Source organism: Leopardus geoffroyi, chromosome A3 (assembly GCF_018350155.1).
Source record: "Leopardus geoffroyi isolate Oge1 chromosome A3, O.geoffroyi_Oge1_pat1.0, whole genome shotgun sequence".
Taxonomy (NCBI): Eukaryota; Metazoa; Chordata; class Mammalia; order Carnivora; family Felidae; genus Leopardus; species Leopardus geoffroyi.
This window is the reverse complement of record NC_059336.1, coordinates 85,957,580-85,979,212: the sequence shown is the minus strand read 5'-3', so window position 1 is coordinate 85,979,212 and position 21,633 is coordinate 85,957,580. Positions and strand designations below refer to the sequence as shown.

The 21,633-nt window shown below is 43.7% G+C and overlaps 1 protein-coding gene across 2 annotated transcripts in view; it reads right to left on the bottom strand.

The window, feature by feature from the left end:
- Positions 1-21,633, bottom strand: part of ARHGAP25 (Rho GTPase activating protein 25) — a 91,149-nt gene that overhangs the window by 35,964 nt on the left and 33,552 nt on the right. For both annotated transcript variants that reach the window (XM_045446304.1, XM_045446305.1), the window contains exons 2-3: positions 13,124-13,323; positions 3,135-3,222 (exon numbers count right to left, since the gene is read on the bottom strand). In XM_045446304.1, coding sequence (XP_045302260.1) covers positions 3,135-3,222; positions 13,124-13,323 — 288 coding nt within the window. The remainder of the gene's footprint in view (positions 1-3,134; positions 3,223-13,123; positions 13,324-21,633) is intronic.

Genomic DNA, 21,633 nt, shown 5'->3' with positions numbered 1-21,633 from the left:
GTTTATTCTGCTAGAGGTAAGTAGGGAGAGGGAAGCTTGTCCTAAATTTTTGCCTTCCCCAAATAAAAAAAAACATAGCATGAATACAGTGAAAGTCTTCTCCATGGCCTTTGTGCAACTGACACTGGTGATCACAGAGAGAGGGCCCGGAGTAGGAAGGCCATTTCCTATGCCAGCACTGGCCCCTGAAATCATCCTGCATAAGAGCAGAACAATAAGAAGAACTAAACATTCTCTACATCATAATACAAAAGGTGCCTCACTTTAAGTTGGGTGAAGACTTGAGAATCATGGCTCCTTCAGGAAAATGGTTCCCTACCTTATTATTGCCTTAGAATTGTTTGCTCTGATGAAATGTATGTACGTGCAGATGCGTGTGCATCAGGAGACCACAGCAAGTGTAATTGATAATGAAAAGCTAGATCTTCCCACCCTAGCACAGCAATCTTCAACGGTTTTGGGCTTTTGGTGCAAAGCCCACCACGAATTTGCAGCCAGAGCTCTTGGCAGGGCTACCCTTGACAGAAAATTCAGGCTCTGGGGCACATGTTACCATGGATGGTTGCATGCCACACATTGTTCTGGGAAAGGGGCCCTAGGACTAGAAGAAACTGGTGGGAAAAGAAGGGGGGTTTCTCAGAGAGGAGAGACTGAAAAAAAATAAACTCTTCCTTTGAGGAGGAAGAGAGATGGAAAGACCTTCAGATAAAAAAAGCAAAAGAGAAGGGTGCCTGGGTGGCTCAGTCAGTTAGGCGTCTGACTTCAGCTCAGGTCATGATCTCACAGTTTGTGGGTTCGAGCCCTGCGTCGGTCTCTGTGCTGACAGCTCAGAGCCTAGAGCCTGCTTTGGGTTCTGTGTCTCCCTCTCTCTCTGCCCCTCCCCCACTCTCACTTTGTCTCACTCTGTCTCTCAAAAATAAATAAATGTAATAAAAAAATTTTTTTTAAAAAGCAAAAGAAAAGTGGTTTATATGTACAATGGAATACTACTTGGCAATGAGAAAGAATGAAATCCTGCCATTTGCAACAATGTGAATGGAAGTGGAGGGTCTTATTCTAAGTGAAATAAGTCAATCAGAGGAAGACAGATATCATATGTTTTCACTCATATGTTTTAGAACTTGAGAAACTTACACAGGACCATGGGGGAAGGGAAGGGGAAAAAATAGTTTCAAACAGTGAGGCAGGCAAACCATAAGAGACTCTTGAATGTGAAGAACAAACTGAAGGTTGATGGGGTGGGGGGCCAGTGGAGGGGGGAAATGAGTGATGGGCATTGAGGAGCCCACTTGTTGGGATGAGCACTGGGTGTTGTATGTAAGCGATGAATTACAGGAATCTACTCCCAAAACCAAGAGCACACTGTATACACTGTATGTTAGCTAACTTGACAATAAATAAATAAATACATACATATATACATACAATACAATACAATACAATGCAATAAAAAAGCAAAGGAGTGCCCATTGGGAAGGAGGCCAACTAGGAAGAGCTGAACTTAAAAAAAAAATTGTTTTTCTTTGTTTTCTATAGTAATAGCCAATTTTAGGATTGATTTCTACATTATAATTTCCTTTAGTTATCTCTCAAATAACAAACATTTATAAGGTACTATCTATTAGTCACTATACTCAGTGTGCCAAATATACTTTTCATCAGCCCTCACTGTCATCATCATTGTCCCCATTTCACAGATAAAGAAACAGAGACAGGAAGAAATTAAATAACTTGATCACAGTTACACAAATAGAAAGTGGCAGGGCCAGGATTTGGAGCTGGGTGGCATGGCTACAGACCAGGCACTCTCAACTCATTGCTACGTTGGCTTCCTTGTCATTTCTTATGCACACGGCTGTCTTGTGTGAGTGGTAAGGAGGCAGTTAAGGGAAGGAGAGCCCACTCAGGGGACTCGTAGCCTCCCCTGCTGTGTCAGCCTGGCTGCATAGCCAGACCAGCAGTTCTGGAGTTCCGGTGGGGCTGGGGCCGGCAAAGGAGCAAGAGACAGGGGGAAGCAGAAATATATTTGGTACACTTGGTATAGTGACTGATACAGAGTTAGTGCCATGTAAATGTTTGGTATTTGGGGGATAACTAGAGGAAATTATAATGTAGAAATCAATCCTAAAACTGGCTATTACTATAGAAAACAAAGAAAAACAAGTTGTTGTTTTTTTAAGTTCAGTTCTTCCCAGGTGGTCTCCTTTCCAAACTGCACTCCTTTGCTTTTTTATCTGATGGTCTATCCATCTCTCCTCCTCCTCAGAGGAAGAGTTGCATGCTAGGCTCACACAAACATGGATTCCCCTTGAGACAAAGACAACCTCCCCTTGCCCCAAATGTATTTGAGGAAGGTAACTCTAGCCTGGGAAAAAGCACCCTCTAGTGCGCTGCTAACACGCACAATAGGTGAATTTCAGCACCTGACATGTATTAAGTGCTCAGTAATTTGGGGCTGTCATTTCTTATTAGGTCATGTTGAACCATATGTGACTACTGACTGTAGACCATTTTTGACCTACCAAAATGACAGTTTCACATCACTCAATTTATATTTTAACTACTTTTTTTAAATCTCTGATTCTTTTTTTTTTTCCTAATGTTTCTTTTTGAGACAGAAACAGAGACAGCGCGAGCAGGGGAGGGGGAGAGAGAGAGGGAGACACAGAATCCGAAGCAGGCTCCAGGTTCTGAGCTGACATCACAGAGACCGATGCAGGGCTCGAACCCACAGACCATGAGATCATGACCTGAGCCAAACGGGCGCTTACCGACTGAGCCACCCAGGGGCCCCATATTTTAACTATTAATTTTAGTGTCCCACTCAGCTTCAAAACCGAGCTCCTTTCAGTGAGCGGGAATGATGTACTTTTCCGAGCAGTGTCCCAGGGCCTAGGCAACACCTGGCTGCAAGCGTGCACTGACGAAAGGCTTACAGAGTTGTACCAAGTATGTGCCCACTTAGTTTGCCTGCAGGCTAATGAACTAGTATAGGTTCATTAACTATATACAGAATAACTATGCATTCTTACTAGGTTGGTGGGTTAGCTGGTTGACAGACTCAGCCTTGACTTCTAGGATCCAGAAGTAAGATGGGAATATAATGTACCTCTGTCCCCACTTTGGTTGCCTACCTGGAATGACTTCAAAGACAAACTTCCCCGCTTCTTCTGGGTTTGTGGCGATCTCCTTGATCGTACTTCCTGGTAAATACATGCAACCCTGAAAGAGCAAAAGTTAGCTCCTTAAGATAAGCAGCAATTTGGTCACCTATAAACTAAAATTAAGTTGAAGGACAGATAGGATAATGGCGGGATAGGTGAGGGAGATAGGTGGAAAGGAACATGAAAAGCTAGCATCCCAGTTTTGAATGGGGCCCTTCTGCTATTCAGGTCTCTGTCAAGTTAAGTGACAGCTATCTGAGAGTAAGCTAGGTGCCTCGAGAGAAAAGAACAAATCTTGACAGAAGAATGAGGGGAAAGGGTGTCATCGCTGACACCTGTCTCCTCGTACTTTTCCAACCACCTGACTTCCTGGCCAAACCAGACATCTGATCTTTGTAAGCAGGGCAGAGACTAGTAGGCCTTGCAGAGATAGTATGCAGAGGTAGTGTGGCATACCATTCTACCTGCCCAGCTGCCGGGGATTCCACTGGGGGCTGAACCACAGGTAACCATTCAAGAAGATGGGGGTCACATCCCAAGTGTCTGCCCTTTGCTAAGCACCTTGAATGTATCATTCATTTAGTCTTTGCAACAATCCTCCCAGCAAAGTATCATTACGCACATTTACAGGTGAGGAAACTGGGAATCAGAAAGGTTCTATGGCATTTGCCCAATGTCACAGAGCGAGTAAGTGACAAAATGGTAATTCATCTCAGAAGTGAGTTAAAGCTGAGGTGGTGGGGACCCATCAGCTCAACGGCCCCTGGAAGGGGGGAGGAGGATCACGGACCCATGGCAGAGAGTGAGGGCGCGAAGGACATGTGGCCTCTTCTATGCGAATATGTTGTCAGAAACACAAGTCACTCCCAGCATGTGTCTGCTCTGTGCTCTACCACTTACAGGGCACGGTCACATGCGCTATCTCATTAGATTCCCACAACAGCTCCGTATCAGAAGCATGGCAAAACTTGTCACTTCTCTTTTGTAGATGAGGAAACCAATGCTTTGGAAGTCTAAGTGACTACACAAAGGGACACAGCTTATTTGTAGGGTTAGCTTGTCAGAATTTCTCACTGGCCATGAGAGCAGCGTGTCTGATGCTAGCTGGGTAAACATACGTGTCTTTGGAACAGAGTGTGAATGGACAGGATTGGCATCAAAGAATCTATTAAAATCAAAAACAAACAGAGATCAGCCTTGAAAATTCCATGAGCAAATAAAACCCATTTAGGCATACAAACAAGGTTCCATTTCACTGACTTTGCAAGACAAACTTGACCTGGATCATATCTTGCTTATGCCTCTGGAAATCATAAGCAAAACTTGAGCTGTAATCACTGACCAATTCCCTATCATTTAAGGAAATTCTAACATTGTAAGTAATCACTGCGAAGAATAAACAGTCACTGCTTTCTCACTTAAAAAGCTGCTTTATAACAATATATCCCTGAGCTTCATTCCATGTTTTGGTTTCAGAACTTCCAGTTTGCAAACTGTCTTTTTGGTGTGTACACAGTAAACTTTTACTAATTACTACTTTGGTGATGTATTGGTTTTACTTCTGTTATTTCCGAACTTTTGACAGTCTTAACAAACTCTCAGATCAGCTCAGGAGCCTGAAAGAATAAGTGTTTCTTGAGAGTCTAGAAATAAAAATGTCTAAGACTGAGTGAGAAAAAGAGTAGAAGAAAAAGAAGAAGAAGAAAAAGAGGAGGAGGAGGAATAAGACAGAAGAGGAAGAGTAGAAGTGGAGGATGGGGTGGAGGACGAGGGAGAAGGAGGAAAAGAAAAAGAAAAAATATCTATAAAAGGGAATTCTGCATTTTTCTACATTTCTCTAATTTTATTACTTAAAAATAACTCCCACCTACATGATCATCATCATCTTTAAATAATATCAATGGCCTCAGAAAAAAAAAAAATGACCCTGAGATTGTGCAGCTGGCCTACTTTGCACGAGTTATGGCATTAGAATAAAAAGTTGTATTATTTTTTTTAATTTTTTTAATGTTTATTTATTTTTGAGAGAAAGAGAGAGAGAGAGACAGAGCATAAGCAGAGGAGGGGCAGAGAGAGAGGGAGACAGAATCTGAAGCAGGCTCCAGACTCCAAACTGTCAGCCCAGAGCCCAGTGCGGGGCTCGAACACACAGACCACAACATCATGACCTGAGCTGAGGTCAGACACTTAACCAACTGAGCCACCCAGGCGCCCCAAAAGCTGTATTATTTTTAAACAAGAAAGAGCACTGCCTGGCAGAAGAAAAGGAAAGTATAAACTCAGAGGTGTCTGCCTCTTGTAAATACATCTCTATGCTATTATTTGATATGCCCAAATCACCTTCATCCCAAAACAGTAAAAATAAAATACAAAATATATTAGTACCATTTATTGAGCGGTTACTAGGTGCCAGGCTCTGTGCTAAATGCCCTAAATACACTATCATGTTAAATCTTCATAAAAACTCTGTGAAGGGCAGACTGTTGTTTTCCCCAATGGAGAGATGAAGTAAGGGTCAGAGAGGTTACTGAGCTGATCCAAGATCACAAAACGACTTAATAGGAAAGTTATGATTCAAAGCCCAGTCAGTGGAATTTCAGAATGACAAGTAAGGCTTTACTTACAAGTCCCACTTCCTTGCTAGAAGAAATAACCATCAGTTAAACTTACTCCCACCAAGGCATAAATGAAAAACTGCAAGCCCTTCCTCATCTTTAAAAAAAATTTTTTTTAGGGGCGCCTGGGTGGCTTGGTCGGTTAAGCATCCTACTTCTGCTCAGGTCATGATCTCACGGTACGTGAGTTCAAGCCCCACGTCGGGCTCTGTGCTGACAGCTCGGAGCCTGGAGCCTGTTTCAGATTCTGTGTCTCCCTCTCTCTCTGCCCCTCCCCTGTTCATGCTCTGTCTCTGTCTCAAAAATAAATAAACGTTAAAAAAATTTTTTTTTAATGGGGCGCCTGGGTGGCGCAGTCGGTTAAGCGTCCGACTTCAGCCAGGTCACGATCTCGCCGTCCGTGAGTTCGAGCCCCGCGTCGGGCTCTGGGCTGATGGCTCAGAGCCTGAAGCCTGTTTCCGATTCTGTGTCTCCCTCTCTCTCTGCCCCTCCCCTGTTCATGCTCTGTCTCTCTCTGTCCCCAAAAAAATAAATAAACGTTGAAAAAAAAAATTAAAAAAAAAATTTTTTTAAGTAAAAAAAAATTTTAATGTTTATTATTTATTTTTGAGAGAGAGAGAGACAGAGACAGAGTGCAAGCAGGGGAGGGTTAGAGAGAGAGACACACACACACAGAATCAAAGCAGGCTCCAGGCTCTGAGCTGTCAGCACAGAGCCCGACACGGGCTCGAACCCACAAACCGTGAGATCATGACCTGAGCTGAAAGTCGGACTCTCAACTGACTGAGCCATCCAGGTGCCCCTAGCCCTTTCTCAGCTTGAGCACAAGAGCCCTGAACATCATGAATGAAGAGAGGAGAGTGGGAAGCAGTAACCGAGACAGTAGTGGTGGTGGGGACACTGATGGGGAGGAGGGAAATGGCCCCAGGCAGAGAAGGGACCAAACTGTCCCTTTCACCTGCACAGCCAGTCGACTGGGGTGGACTCTGTACAAAGATGGAAGGAGGTGGGCATGTATGCTGGAGGCCACAAGTCCTAGGGCAATGAAGCAGAGTGGACAGCCTGGCAGTGGTGTGCTCACAGCAGCTCACAAGAACAAACTGTTACACTCTCAAGAATAATGTGAGCCAGCTGTTAACCACAGCTGGTGTCAAAAGTTAAATTCTATAAGCTTACAATGAAATATTTTATTTAAAAAAAAAAGGTAATACTCAGAATTCATAGTTTCCTAATTATTTACTAGATTTTACTATTATTTCTGTATGTGTGGTTATTTACATCTATCTGTGCAGTAAAAGTACTGTGAAACATTGTGCTTCACATGTCTCTTCTCAACTCTGTGTTCAGTGATGTCATGTTGACAGCTTGAATCAGCCATGATGGGGCATTTACACCACGGATATTGGCTAATGCTGCATCATTATCAGCTCACCACCAGAAAGCCTTTTGTGAAACACTTTCCCACCACTGACAAACAGCCACCTGCGGGAACGTCCCAGAAAGCCAGGAGATGACCCAAGGGGACAACTAATCGAGGATTGTCTAGAACCATCATTGTAGTAGGGACTTGAGGGCAGTTTGCTGAGGTTCTGTTTTAAACAGTTTCCCCAACAAAGAAACTTTGGGAATGAGTTCTATGAAGGTAAGTTATAGACTTACAGAGCATTGTGCTGTTAAAGCTGGACAGAACTTGCTGAGACCTCGGGGGAAGAAAATGCACTTAGACTGCCTTCTGTTGAGCCCCAAGCTTCCCGGGGAGTATGCACAAGAGTCTGTCATATAGGTTCCATAATTTATTTAGTCATTCTCCTTTGTTGGACATTAGGTTCAAAGTTTCTCATTATAAACAGCACTGCATGTATCTTATTTCTTTTGGATCACTTCCTAAAACCAAACTGACTTGGTGTAAGCATATGATAATTTTTGTCACTCTTAGAAATCTGGCCAAAAGGGTTTTCTAGAAAGTTTTGCCAACTTTTTTGCATATCATCAATGTACATGAGAGCTTTTTTCATCTGAATGCTCCAAGATCACTGGGGTTTCTGTTTGAGATTTTTTTAAAGGGATAGAATGTGTGCGTGTTCTTTTTGAATTTACAACTAATTTAGGGGTGCCTGGGTGACTCGGTCAGTTAAGTCTCCAACCTCAACTTCAGCTCAGGTCATGATCTTGCAATTCATGAATTTGAGCCCCATGTTGGGCTCGTGCTGACAGGTCAGAGCCTGGGGCCTGCTTCAGCTCAGCATCCAACTTCAGCTCAGGTCAGGATCTTGCAGTTTGTGGGTTTGGGCCCCACAATAGGCTCTGTGCTGACAAGTGAGAGCCTGGAGCCTGCTCAGGATTCTGTGCCTCCCTTTCTCTCTCTGCCCCTCCCCCGCTCATCCTCTGTGTCTCTCTCTCTCAAAAATAAATAAACATCAGGGGCGCCTGGGTGGCTCAGTTGGTTAAGCGTCCGACTTCGGCTCAGGTCATGATCTTGCGGTCCGTGAGTTCGAGCCCCGCGTCAGGCTCTGTGCTGACAGCTCAGAGCCTGGAGCCTGTTTCGGATTCTGTGTCTCCCTCTCTCTCTGACCCTCCCCCATTCATGCTCTGTCTCTCTCTGTCTCAAAAATAAATAAACGTTAAAAAAAAAAATTTCTTTTAATAAAAAAAATAAATAAACATCAAAAAAAATTTAATAAAAATAAATAAATTTATAACTAATTTATACCTTTGTTATAGAAAAATTAGAAAATGGACAAAAAAGAGGAAAATTAAAAATTGTGTGAAATTCCAGTTCTCAAAGATAACCACTATTAACAGGTCTGTGTATTTCTTTCCCAGCCTTTTTCCATAAATACAGATTCATTATTTTTTCCCTCAATAATGGGATTAGTACATACATCATCCCCTGATGTAAACTGGCTTTTTCTGGTTTTGTTTTCAAAGCAATATTATGGATATCTTTCTATTTCAAAAAATATAAATTTAGGACATCAACAGCAGAATTGTATTCTATTGTATAAATATATAAAAATTCCTTGATATAACTTAGCCCCTACTACTGAGCATTGTTTTCAATATCACTATTATAAACAATACAGTGGTAAAAATCTGTACAGGGATTTTTAATTATCTACATCAGTCTTAAGCAAACACTTTGGTTAAATTCCTGGAATCAGAAATGCAAGGTCTAAGATTTTGCAAAAATTTTTTAGTTTATTTATTTATTTATTTATTTATTAGAATTCCAAGCAGGCTCCATGCTATCAGCATAGAGCCCTACACAGGGCTTGAACCCACTAATATGAAATCATGACCTGTGACAAAACCAAGAATTGGATGCTTAACTGACTGAGCCACCCAGGTGCACTAAAGAGTCTGCATTTTTTAAAAGGCATGTATTACGCTCCAGAAAGGTTGTACAGATTTTCATTTTCATCAGCTGTGCATTATAAGTCCTGTTCCCTGTCCTTACCAACACTGAAATTTCTGGAAAGTCTTTGCTAATTTGTTAAGGGGATAGTGATGCCTTGTTAGATTACATTGCATGTCTTTAATTATTACTGAGACTGAATTTTTTATATACACATATTGGCTCTTATATTTCTTTGGTAAATTGTCTATTTGTGTCATTTGCTCATTTTTCTATTGAACTATTTGGACTTTTAAAAATAGATTTGAAAGAATATTTGAAATATTAAGAATATTTGGTTATGATATTCATATATATAATATTTTCTTCCTTATTATTTGCCTTTTCACTTTATGATGTTGGTTTTTAAGATACAGATATCTTTAGTTATGCAATTAAATTAGTCTTTCCCATGTGCTGTCTTTGTTGCTTATGCTATGCTTAAAAAACACCTGCCTTCCAAAGATTATGCAGATAACTGCATTTTCTTCTAGGATTTTTACGAACTTTTTTTTTTTTTACATTTAAGTCTTTAGTCTATCCAGAATCATGAATGGTATGAAACATAGCATAGAAATATACCTTTACTTTTTTCCAAGAATTTAGCTAATGTCTGTAACTTTTATGCCATTTCTAGATGTTTGCAATATCTATGAATCTCAAAACAACATTAAATGATAGCATTAACAAGTACTTTATTCTTTGGGGGGGCGCCTGGGTGGCTCAGTTGGTTAAGCATCCAACTTCAGCTCAGGTCAGGATCTTGCAGTTTGTGGGTTCGGGCCCCACAATAGGCTCTGTGCTGACCAGTCAGAGCCTGGAGCCTGCTTTGGATTCTGTGTCTCCCTCTCTCTCTGCCTCTCCCCTGCTCATGCTCTGTTTCTCTCTGTCTCAAAAATAAATAATAAAAACATTTTTTTAAAAAAGTACTCTATTTTTAAATTTGTTTTTTAGTTTATTTATTTTGAGAGAGAGAGTGTGTGTGTGAGCAGGGGAGGGGCTGAGACAGAGAGGGAGAGAGAAAGAATCCCAAGAAGGCTCCACACTGTCAGCACAGAGCCCAGCACGGGGCCCGAACCCACGAACTGTGAGATCATAACCTGAGCTAAAACCAAGAGCTGGCCACTTAACCGACTGAACCATCCAGGCACCCCAAAAGTACCTTATTTTTAATAGATTTTCCTTTACCTTAATGAAATAATTATGGATATACAAAAAGCAGACAAGGATGCCCCGTTAACTCTTATTTGTAATAATAATATAAAAACAACAGCCCAAATAAATTATAGAATGTCCATACAATAGACTGTTCAGTCACCATTAAGAATTATATTGTAAAAGAATATTTAATAATAACTTATGACTTATCATTAATTTTTAAATTAAAGAATATTATTATACTAATTTGTATTAAAATAAGTGAGTTTCTAATTATATATGTATAGAAAGAACTAGAAGAAGTGAGGATTTAGGTGGTTATTTCTTGTTAATGGGATAATTTTCATTTTCTGCTTTGTGCTCTCTGCATCTCCCAAATTTTCTGCCATGCACACAGATAGATTTTGTGATAAAAAAAAAAATCTATATAAAATAAAGTCTTCTTTCTAATACATTATCATCTTACTCCTAAAAGCTTTTAAAAACTTTTTATATCTGAAATGAGTAATTGATTTTATCAAATGCTTCTTGCAGCCACAATTTAGGGGTTGTGTAGTTTTTCCTTATTTGACTTATTGATCTCACCCTATTGATCTCAACCTATTGATCATATTATATTAACAGATTTCCTTTAGGAAAAAAAAAAAAAAAAAAAAAAACATAGTTGGCATCCTAGAAGAAGCTTTACCTAATTATCCTAGGCTACTTTAATCCTGAGAGGATTTTGAGTTCCCTCCTTCAGAAGTAAAGGAGAGAAGCTAGGACCTCCAATAATTTATTTAACCCTTGACATCAGTTTATGTTTTCACAAAACAGTTTTTTACACATACTTCATATTATTTTGAGCCTATGATAAGTGCAGGCCAGGTATGATTGTATCATTTTACAAAAGAAGAAAGAAGGACCCAGAACAATGATATTTCATTGTTCTGGGTCCTTCTTTCTTCTTTTGTAAAATGGCCAGACAGTAGAAGAGCCAGGAAAAGAACCCAAACTTGGACATATGACACCTCTTACCGTCTACACCCTGTGGAAATAAACCCCACTGAGCCATCCTTTCTGCTGATCTGGGAAGGCTAATGTATTAGTGCCGCCTCCCTCAATCTGCACAGGGGAAGACTTCCTACATCGGCTACTCACCATCACCTTAGCCTATAATTGCTTGGTTCTGATAGGGCCTGGGTTGTTCGTAAAGTAAAAGAAAGTCTGGCTACCAGGCACAGGACACTGAGCAAGAACCCAGTCTGTGGTGGGGTCTCTGGCCCTTCTCCAACCTTTGCAGTGACCGACACCCACAGCCCTCAAGTGGAGGGCCTGCTTAACCAGGTGCTGCTGATGTGTCACAGATCCCGAAGTTTATTCTTAAAGAGAACTGCACTCTCCCAAAATGACTGTCTAGTTTCTTTACGTACCCTGCCATCCAGCCTCAATATCTTTACCCTTCTTGGGGCTTTTTTTTCTGAATCCCAGAAGGTTCTGGAATCTGTCTTCCCGAATAAGCTCCTTCTGGCCAACCCCGCTCTTCCACCTCCACAAACATGAGCTCTAGAAGGGGTGGCCAGTCATCCTGGTTGCTCCAAGGCATGCAGTTTAAACCTGGGGTCCCAGGATAATTGTTAATGGCACCCCCTTTCACTTTCATGCACTACTTTGGCCATGAGGAATCACTAGTCCCAAGATTTAGGACCAAAGTCCTCTCTGACGCCATCCATTCCATCTGGAAATTCTGTTTGCTGTACTTTCAAAGTATACCCAGAACCTGATCATCTTCCTCTAGCCCACAGTTCCCACCGACATTCTAAATGACACAACCTCTCACCTAGATTACCACCATGCCTCCTGCCTCTGGCCCTGAATCTATTTTGAACACCACAGCCAGAGCCATCTTTTTACAACATAAGCCAAAGAATATCCCCTTTCTTCCCCATAGCCCAGTGCTTCCCCATAGCCCTCAGTGTAGTGGTCTTCTTTGCTATCTGCACTGTGACCCTCAAGTCTGCCCTCCCCTCTCTGACCCCATCTCATTCCCTAGTTCCGTTGCCTCCATGTTGACTCCTTGCTATTCCCAATGCACAGCAGACATGTTCCACCTTTGGGCCTTTGCACTGCTTTTCCTCTCTGCCTGAAGCCCTCTTTCCCCAGAGACCCACCTGACTAATTGCCTCTCTTCCGCAGCCATACTGACCACCCTTTGTAAAATTGTACCACATCCCCCAAATGGTTGATCTCTCCTTAACTCATTTTTTTTTTTTTTTCTTGGAACTAGTTGTTTCTTAACAAACCACATACTCTCCTTATTTATTACTTTCTGTCTTTCCCCTTATCTTCTAATTTCTACATGCAGGGACTTTTATCTGTTTTACTCACTGGTTGATTTCAAGTATCCAGAACAACCTGTCCAGAACATCCTGGACATATGTACCTATGTCCAGTACATAACTGATGTTCAATAAGTATTGGTCGATCAAACAAACCAATTCTCCTGAACACAAATCCACTCTCTGAGCCCTCATACACCGCGACCCCTCCAAGACCATGTCGCCAGCCTTGACTTAAGGGCTGCGGTTGGGAAGCTCCTCAGTGCGCACCCCCGGTCTTGGCCGTGGAGGATCACCTGTCAGCTCTGCGACTCAGTTTACCTGCCTAAAAACTGGTGGAAAGGAGAAAGGGAACACTTCTCGGATGGATGCGGGTCCAGTCCCAGGGAGAAGGCCTGCGGGTGCCTCCCCCGCCTGTGTGCGCACACAGGGGACCCCTGCCAACAGGGACCAAAAGCCTAGCCGGTCTGGTACCTGCGGCTTCACGTCCTCTTCGTCCTTGTAGTAGTAGAGCTGCTGTGCCCTCAGCACAAAGTATCTCTGCTGCCAGTTCTTCACGATGGACCTCTGCTTCTTCAGCCAGCCCATCTTGATGGGCCTCTCCAGCGGGTTGGGGGCGGACGGCTGGTGGAGGGCGGCCATCTGCTCGCCGGTCATCACGCTCCTGGACCGAGCTGTGGAGAGGAACAGACAGGCAGGCTGGCTGAGGGACATGAAGCGGCGTGCAGAGAGGGTGGGCGCCGAGGCCACAGAGGGAGCCCCAGGGGGCCGCGTCCCAGTCAGGCTGGGCTCACGGGGCCGGGCTTGCAGGAGGGACGAAGCCCCGAACCCCCAAGGGGCAGCCGAGGGGCCTGCTCAGGACGCGGGCTGGCCGGGGACAGGGAAGCCGGAGGCAGCCGGAGGCCCGATGCGTAAGAAGTCCGGAGCCCGAGGCCGGCCCCGTCATTCTGCAAAGAGAAAGGCTGGCTGGAGCCTTCTGAAGAGGAAGTGGCCGCAGCATCTGACAAAAGGTGCTTCCTTTTTCCTGCGTGGGAGTCGGTATCTGACAAGAGAGAAAACAGTGCCCGCTCGGAGGGTTCAGGGACTCCCACGCAGCTGCAGAGGCAGCCGGAAGCTGGCCGGGCACTGTCCCCAGGGCAGGAGCTGGCGCACCCGCTGGGACCTCGCGTCGTCCGGCAGCGTGCCTCCCCAGCAGGCCCCGAACCCCCTGCCCAGTCCACGCCCCCAACGTGCAGGAAGCTGGCACCTCCTTGAATGCTCCTGCCCAGTGTCCCTGAGTGCCGCTCTGTCCCCTGCCCTCTGAGAGTGTTTACAGCCCTTTATGCTCCACCAGGGGCCTCACTGTAGCTGCCTTCCTACCACAGGATCAGCCAGATGGGCCCTTCCATGCGCTGACGACACACAAGCACTGGAAAGGAAAATGAAATCTGCCAGCAGAAAACAGCAGGGGAATTTGAATTCAGACCCTCAACCCTTGGTATCTCGCAGTTGGTTTTTGTTTTCACACCAGAGCTCTGCTGTCACTGGATCAGATCCAAGTGTCCACAGCTTGTCTCCAAGGTAACTCCAGGGTGGGATAACTGTCTCCTTTCTTTCCCTCCCCAGCAATCCATCAGCAGGCCTGTGGTCCTGCTGAACATATCCTCTGAGCCCCACCTCCCTTCTTTCCTGCCAGTTCTACAGTGCCCTTCTACAGAGTTCCACCACATCAGAGTGCCATCCTGGCTACATGCTGCCAGCCCCCAGTGCCTGTACTCCTATCCTTGATGGAAGAAGTCTCTGTCTTACAGCCCCTTTCTTCAGCTTTTGCAGGTCCGTGGAACATTCTTGACGCAGCTGAATGCAGCCAACTTCACTCTTGCCCATTTCACCCAGCCTGGTTGGAGACCAGCTCTTCCTTTTCTGGCTCTGGGACGCTTGACTACATTACACAACTTCTCTGAGCCTCAGTTTCCTTGCTTGTTAACAGGATAATAATTCTATGGAATTATCGTGGAGATTAAACAAGCTAACATATATAAATATATATAACTTGGATAGTACCTGGTCCAAAGTAAGCTAAAGTCACTTGTTAGTTTTATTAACAGGTGACATTACTTCCTGCTACAAGGTTGGAGATCATCTCTGACAGCTTCCTAAACTTCCCTCTGCATTTGAGAATGTTGCTCTGTAATCAACTTCTTCTCTTCCTTCATTCCTATCTTTAACGCATTGAATCGACAACTTTTCCTATTGCTTTTGACTCCTTTCTTTCTATCTCCTTCTAAGCCTGTGGTTTTCAAACTTTATCTATGCTCATGGCATACTTCCGGATACCAGAATTTCATATGACATCACAGACTAATTGTATTCAGTTATCCCCCTATTTACATGTTTTACCCTTCAGTCCTGTATTGCTGTCTCCAGAGGACTCTGTTCCCTTGATCCTCACAAGGAGCCTCTGTTCCTGTCACATACATTGTAACTTGCAGTGACCCCTCACCTCCCACTAGAGATTGGAGAGATCATAGCATGTGGTACACCAGGGGACAAAGCATACTTGATTCTTCCTCCTTTTAGACAGATATCATCTTAACAGTGCAGAAACTCAGTTGCAGAAAAAAGTCATTTGACATTTTGATGCCAATTTGGCAGCATGCTTGCAAAGGGTTTGCTTTGTATCAGTGTGTCCTAGCACCCCAGTTAAGAATTTTATCTTAGGAGCATCCGAGTGGCTCAGTCAGTTAAGCAGCCAACTCTTAATTTCGGCTCAGGTTATGATCTCACGGTTAGTGAGATGGAGCCCCACGTTGGGCTCTGTGCTAAGAGGGCGGAGCCTGCTTAGGATTCTCTCTTTCCCTCTCTCTGCCCCTCACCCGCTCATGCTCTTTCTCTCTCTCAAAATAAACATTAAAAAAAAAAAGAATTTTATCTTAGATCTTGCTCCTCAGTTAACTACTGTCTTCATGATCTTCCAATCTTCCACCTGTCACTCAAAGAACAGCCACTCTGAGGCTAGTCACGTACTGTAAGTCTTCGTAAATGATCTAAAAGAATGATAGGAGGGTCTTGGCAAGAATACAATGGGAGGAAGGAATTTGAAGAACTGTATACAGCTCTGTCTCTCTAGGTCAGAGACCATTACTTGCAAAGACTCCTATCTGTCCTAGAAAGAGGATAGATTGTAGGCAGAAATGAAAAGAATGGTTCACACAGAATTTGTTTAAAAATGGAAGAGTGAGGCATTCCAGCAAGTTTGGGGGAGTTCTCCTTCAGCTTAATAGCCTCAGCATAGCCTAGCCCAATGTGACCATTTACCTGAAGCAGCATGAGACTTGGGAGGGAGGGCCACCTTCCTAACAGGGGCATAATGAGGAGCCTTTAGTTGGCTTCTGAGGTGATGTCACCACATGAAGCCAGCCCAGGAAGGAAGAGAAACAAGCAGATGTCACATGAATGTTTTGAGGACTCAGGCATCCTGAGCCACCCCCAGAGACCCAAAGAAATTGTTAGAACCACAATGGGAGAAACCACAGGTCTCAAACAGCATTGAAGGAGTGGGATGGAGGAAACAGAAGCCAAAAAGACACTATAATTGAAAAGAATTAACTCAGCACAGCACTTAGTTGCTGGGATATTCATCTGTGGTTAATTCTGTGAAATGTTTATGCTCTGTTGTGGCAAAGACAATGACAAACATGTGAAAACAAAACATCCTTTAGAAATATCTGTGCATCATAGGATGGCCTGGCAAAAGCAAGAGGAGGTATGGAGAGCTTATGTTCTCAGACCTGGCCAACAGGGACTTTGATGCCCTTGTGCCTTATAGGCAACCACCTTGTCTGCCTGCATATGGTCAAGGCCTTGACTGACCATCTTTTATATTCCAGAAGTGATACCATTCACCCACACCTCCACCCAATGCTTCTTGAGTACCTGTTCTCATCCTCATTGTGAGTGGTATGGCTACACACCACAGTTTGAGTGTGGATAGCTCTGTACAAGCCTCCACAAGGCTAGAATTCATCCCAAACACTGCAGAGGTGACAGCTAGGGCTCCAATGAGCCAGTGGCTAAGGCTAAGGGAGCTTTCTGTCCCATGTCAGAGCTATCTCCCACCTTGGCCTTCAGCATTGCTTACCAGCCAGACCTATCATGAAATGATTCAAATATCAAGGAAGGAATCCTGATGGGCTTTAAGTTTGACTTGTTTGGGGCTAAATTTCCTTGTTAGCTCCTTTGAACAGTCTCTCTTCTTTGTGGGTGTGACTTGTTCCCAGATAAAGTAAACAAAGAAATCTGTTACTATTAATGGAGCTGTTTCTCATAATGAAAATAAAAACTGTGATAAGCTTCGCTTGTGAGCCAGTCATTGCACACAGAGTGCACGCTCCCAGCCCTGGGGGAAGGAGATCTGAGCCAGGCTGTGGGCTGGAGAAGGGGCTGCGGGCAAACGAGGCAAGGTGGGAAGTCAGAAGGCAGTTGCTAAGTGTTTACAGAAAACTCTGGGGAAGTGGTAAGTGAGGGCTTCCATAAAATCAGAAACCCACCCTTACTTTAGTAGAGAGAGAAAGAAGGACCCCCTAATACTGTGCTGTCCAACACAGTACCCACTTGCTGTGAGTGGCTATGTATATGCAAATGAATTAAAATATATTAAATTTAGTTCCTCAGTCACACCAGCTACCTTTCAAGTGCTCGGTAGCCCCATGTGGCTCACGGCTACAGTATTGGACAACACAGATAGAGAATATTTCCATCATCACAGAAAGTTCTACTGGTTAGCACTTCCTGGAATCTGAGTGTTATCATTACTAAGCATGAAACAAAAATGGATTATAAATGATGGGGCAGCATTTCATCAAATAGAAAATCAAGCTAGAGGTCCCTGAGAAGAAGTATCTTCAGGTGGCTGAGTGAGGAACTCAGCCTTGATCTGAGAGGTACTACGGAGGCACTTCATGTACCTTGGCAAGGGAGGCCCATGAGAAAATATGGATGAGTTACATAATAGTACATACAGTGTATGCTGAATTTTACTCTGCATTATGGGAGGGCACCAAAAAGAAAAGAGAAATGGAAGAAATGCCACATGCCCAGAAGTGCCAGATGATGCTTCTGCAGTAGAAGTTACCACTCTCTGCCCCAAGTTGGAGCAAGAGAAAATTCAAGACAGAAGTATAAACAGAGAAGTCATCTTGGGAAGCATGATCACTTCCTTTCTTCATCTTCCCATCTTCTGACCCCTAACCCCAAAAATAATCAATCACAAAATCTTCTAGGGCCAACTTTTGAGATATTTCTTCTATCTGCTCTCAACTACTCTTCAGTTTTTCTTCTATTTTAGATGGCTTCAAATCTATGGGTGAGATGCTAATAGTTCATTCAAAGCTGGGTATTTTCTCAATATGATGATATGAGCGGTGCATTAGTCTGAGAACCATGTTTAAATGGCTTTGAAAAAAGAGTAGAATTTACACGCTTCACCCCCCAGAAACCCTCTCTTGAGCTGCAGTCTCAACCATCCAACTGCCTGCAAGTACCTCGGTAGGAATCTCAAGGTCACCACATTGCTAGTGAATATATCACCTTCCCCTCCTTACCTCCACCATTCCCTTTGCCTTGCACCCACGAACACACCCAAACCTGCTTTACCTCCCCTGATTTCCATGATGTGCTGTGAGTGATGTCTTCCCAGCCAACCAACTAAACCAGAAAGCTGCCCCATTCCACAGAGTCACCACAACCAACAACGCTCTCTCTCTGATCTAGCCTTCCTCTCTATTCACCCCCTCCCTGATTTTGTGGACCCTTCTATTCTCTTTCTGGATTTCTACAATAGTTCCTGATGTGTCTGTTCTCCTACCAGTCTCACCTCCAGTCCATTGGTGACATTATCTATGACATGGTCCTTCTAAAACACAAATCTGCTCATGTTACTCTCTTGCCTAAAGCCTCAGATGACCCTCCAACCCCTTCATCCTAAAAGATGCGGGCTAAACTCCCTACCGGGAGTTCTGAGCCCATATTTTTCCTCCTGCATTTCCTGCTCCTTTTCCACACACATACTGCACTTCATTTGTGACAACACAACACTCTTTTTGCTGTAATGTTCTCCCTGCCCATCCCCGACCACCCCCAATTTGACCTCTTGGAAAGCTCTTGTTCATCCTTTAAGACTTACTTCAGGCCACATCTCCCATGAGAAGCCTTCCTAGCCCTGTCAGACTCAGTCACTCCGTGGGCTCTATTATCTCTTAACTGGGAACACATGTCCATCAAAACACTTCTCATCCTGTCTGGTCCTTTTTTCTTACTCTGTCTTCCCTCCCCATGTATGCTCTAAGGACATAGGGGCTCTTCCTTTGGATTTGCTCGTCTTTGAATCCCCAGCAGCTAACACAGTGCCTGACAAAGAGAAGGCAGAGGGCACAGGCTTCCACATATGTAGCCTTGGGTGAGTCATATTCAATCTGTGAGGACCCATTTCCTCCTCTGTGAAATTGTGATAATGATATATACCAGGCTGGTGGCTAGTCTATAAGAATGAATAATGATAGGTGGACAGACCCAAACCACTGTCTGCTTCTTAGAACATGGGCATTAAATGGAGGTTATTATTATTAAAATGGACTAGATTTTATGTTAAATGGGAGAAAAGACAAAGATGAGAGAAGGGATGAAAGGAAGGAGAGAGGGAGAAAAGGAAAAAGGGAAGACTGGTCGGACATTGTACAATATTCCAGGTGCAAATCCAGAGGCCTAATTTGGACGGTTGTAGTGGAGAAAGATAGAATAGGAGAGGCAGTTGTGAGGTGAGCCACCAGACCTCAGCACCTGGCCAAACAAGGAGGAGTGGGAGGCGAAGACTTGTGTGAGCATTGGGGTCACCTCGAGTAAGGTAGCCTTCTCCATCTGTTCGCGTGACATACCTTGGCTGAGCACGTGGTGTGCACCAGGAACCATGTCCAGTTCTGGGAGAGAAGATCACCCAGATACAACCCTGTCCCCAAATAGCTCATGGCTCTGGAATACCTAGTCATAGAGGCAGAGAAGGAGGTCAGAAGACAAAGTGGGTTTGAACAGACAGGGGAATCCAGTTCCTGGCATGGAAGGATGCAAGGCTGGACCAAGAGCTGTAGACTTTTCCAGAGCTCTGGTGTTGACTGGTAAAGCCTGGGAATTAAGAAAGAGATTAGGGGGAGAGGTGCAAGTGAATGCCAGCAGATTGGAGTGCTGTGAAAATTTCAGATCTGAAAAGTAGCACAACAGATGTTCAGAAACCAAAGAAAAGCCTGGGCACACAGGGCACTGGCACAGAGGGAAGCACTTTTAAATCGAGGCTATGGAAATAAACTTAGGTAAGGGACAGAAAAGGTTACTGTTTTCCTTGGGACTTTAAAAAGACCTTACAGAAAGTCTAAATATGGGAAAAAGGAAGTGCAGCAAGAAAATCCATGATCACCAAGTGTTTGGGGATAGAGCAGGGGCTACCATTTGGAAGGGCAAAATGAGAGGAAAGAGGCTGTGATTCTGTGCCAAGCAAAATCCAGGGCCAGTTCAGGCCCATTTCACATCTCTGGGCTAGGAGCAGTCTTTGGAGCAGATTGTGCCTTTGAGTGGAGAAATGGGTTCCTCTGTCTCTGGATGGATGGATGCAGCCCCACACCAGAGTAATAGCTTGATGAGAGGAGCACCAGTGGGTTTCAGCCCTATTCACCCTTTCCGTCAAGGCCTTAGTACAGTGCACACTTACACAACCTCACATGTTCAGCAAGAGCTCATTTAAGGATACAAAGCACCATTCAAAAGCAAGAGGTTCTTTTTGAAGAAGTATTCGAGTTTCTGATCTCAGTTTTTTCTCTCAGAAAGGTATATTTGGCTACAAAGGTAAACTGGAGGCCCCATGGCCTCAGGGATAAACATCTTTGTGTTTTTATCACAAGTCTGCAGGTGATAAGTTGCTGGAACTATAAAGAGATTCTTGAGAGTAAGAACCGTGTCTTATTCATTTCAGTATCCCGAGGAGCTTCAGTGTCTGGTGCAGAAAAGCTAACTGGGAGGAATGAAGAAATTAGGGAGGTGTATGTGTGCATGTGTGTGTGAGAGAGGTGTGTGTGTGTGTGTGTGTGTGTGTGTGTGTGAGAGAGAGACAGAGACAGAGACAGAGAGAAGGAGAGAGAGAGAGTTATGGAGAGAAAATAATGTTGAGTAATGTTCAAATAAAAGATTCATAGCATGGATTTTTAACAACAACAAAAACCCTTTCTTATCTCTTTAACTAACCAATCAGAAAATTTTATTGGGCATTTCTTAGAAGCAGGGCAGAGGGCTAGGTAATGGGCCGGGTTTAAAAACTAGAGGAAACCTTCTAAATTAAGATTGAGACTTGTAGGGCTTCAAATATTTACTGTGCACCCTGGCACACAAAAATTCATTCCACCACCCCCTGTTGCCAATGGCTGCCCCAGTCCCAGGCCTAATTCTTGATGACATCAGCCATGTCACACTCTCCTTGTATAAAATAGGGGGATTCGTAATCAGTCATGAATCAAGAAGTGTTAAGGAGAGATTAGCATCTAGTTGAGGCTTTCTTTCTGGTAAAATTAGAACGGGAAAAGAGTTGCACTGGTGAAGACAATGGAATCAAAGCTCAACCATCAACAAGTAGGTTCCCAAGGGCCCGGTGGTTTTACCAATTTCTTCACCAATTTAAACATACCTTCTAGAAGAGTATCTGGTTAAATGAAGTTTCCCAATATATATTTGTTAAGTGAAATAAACATTTTAGAATGAAAAACAAGCCACTATCAGGTATTGTATAGATGCAACAAATATTGACCAGTTTACCTGTTCATGGGATTTCTAGATGCATTCACATGCGCCCACTCCAGCAGAGTGGCCAATAGAAGATAGAAAGCCTGATCTAATAATGATGTGTATCTATAGTGATATATTTATTGAGTGTTTACCACATGCCAGCCACAATGCAAACACTTTATAAA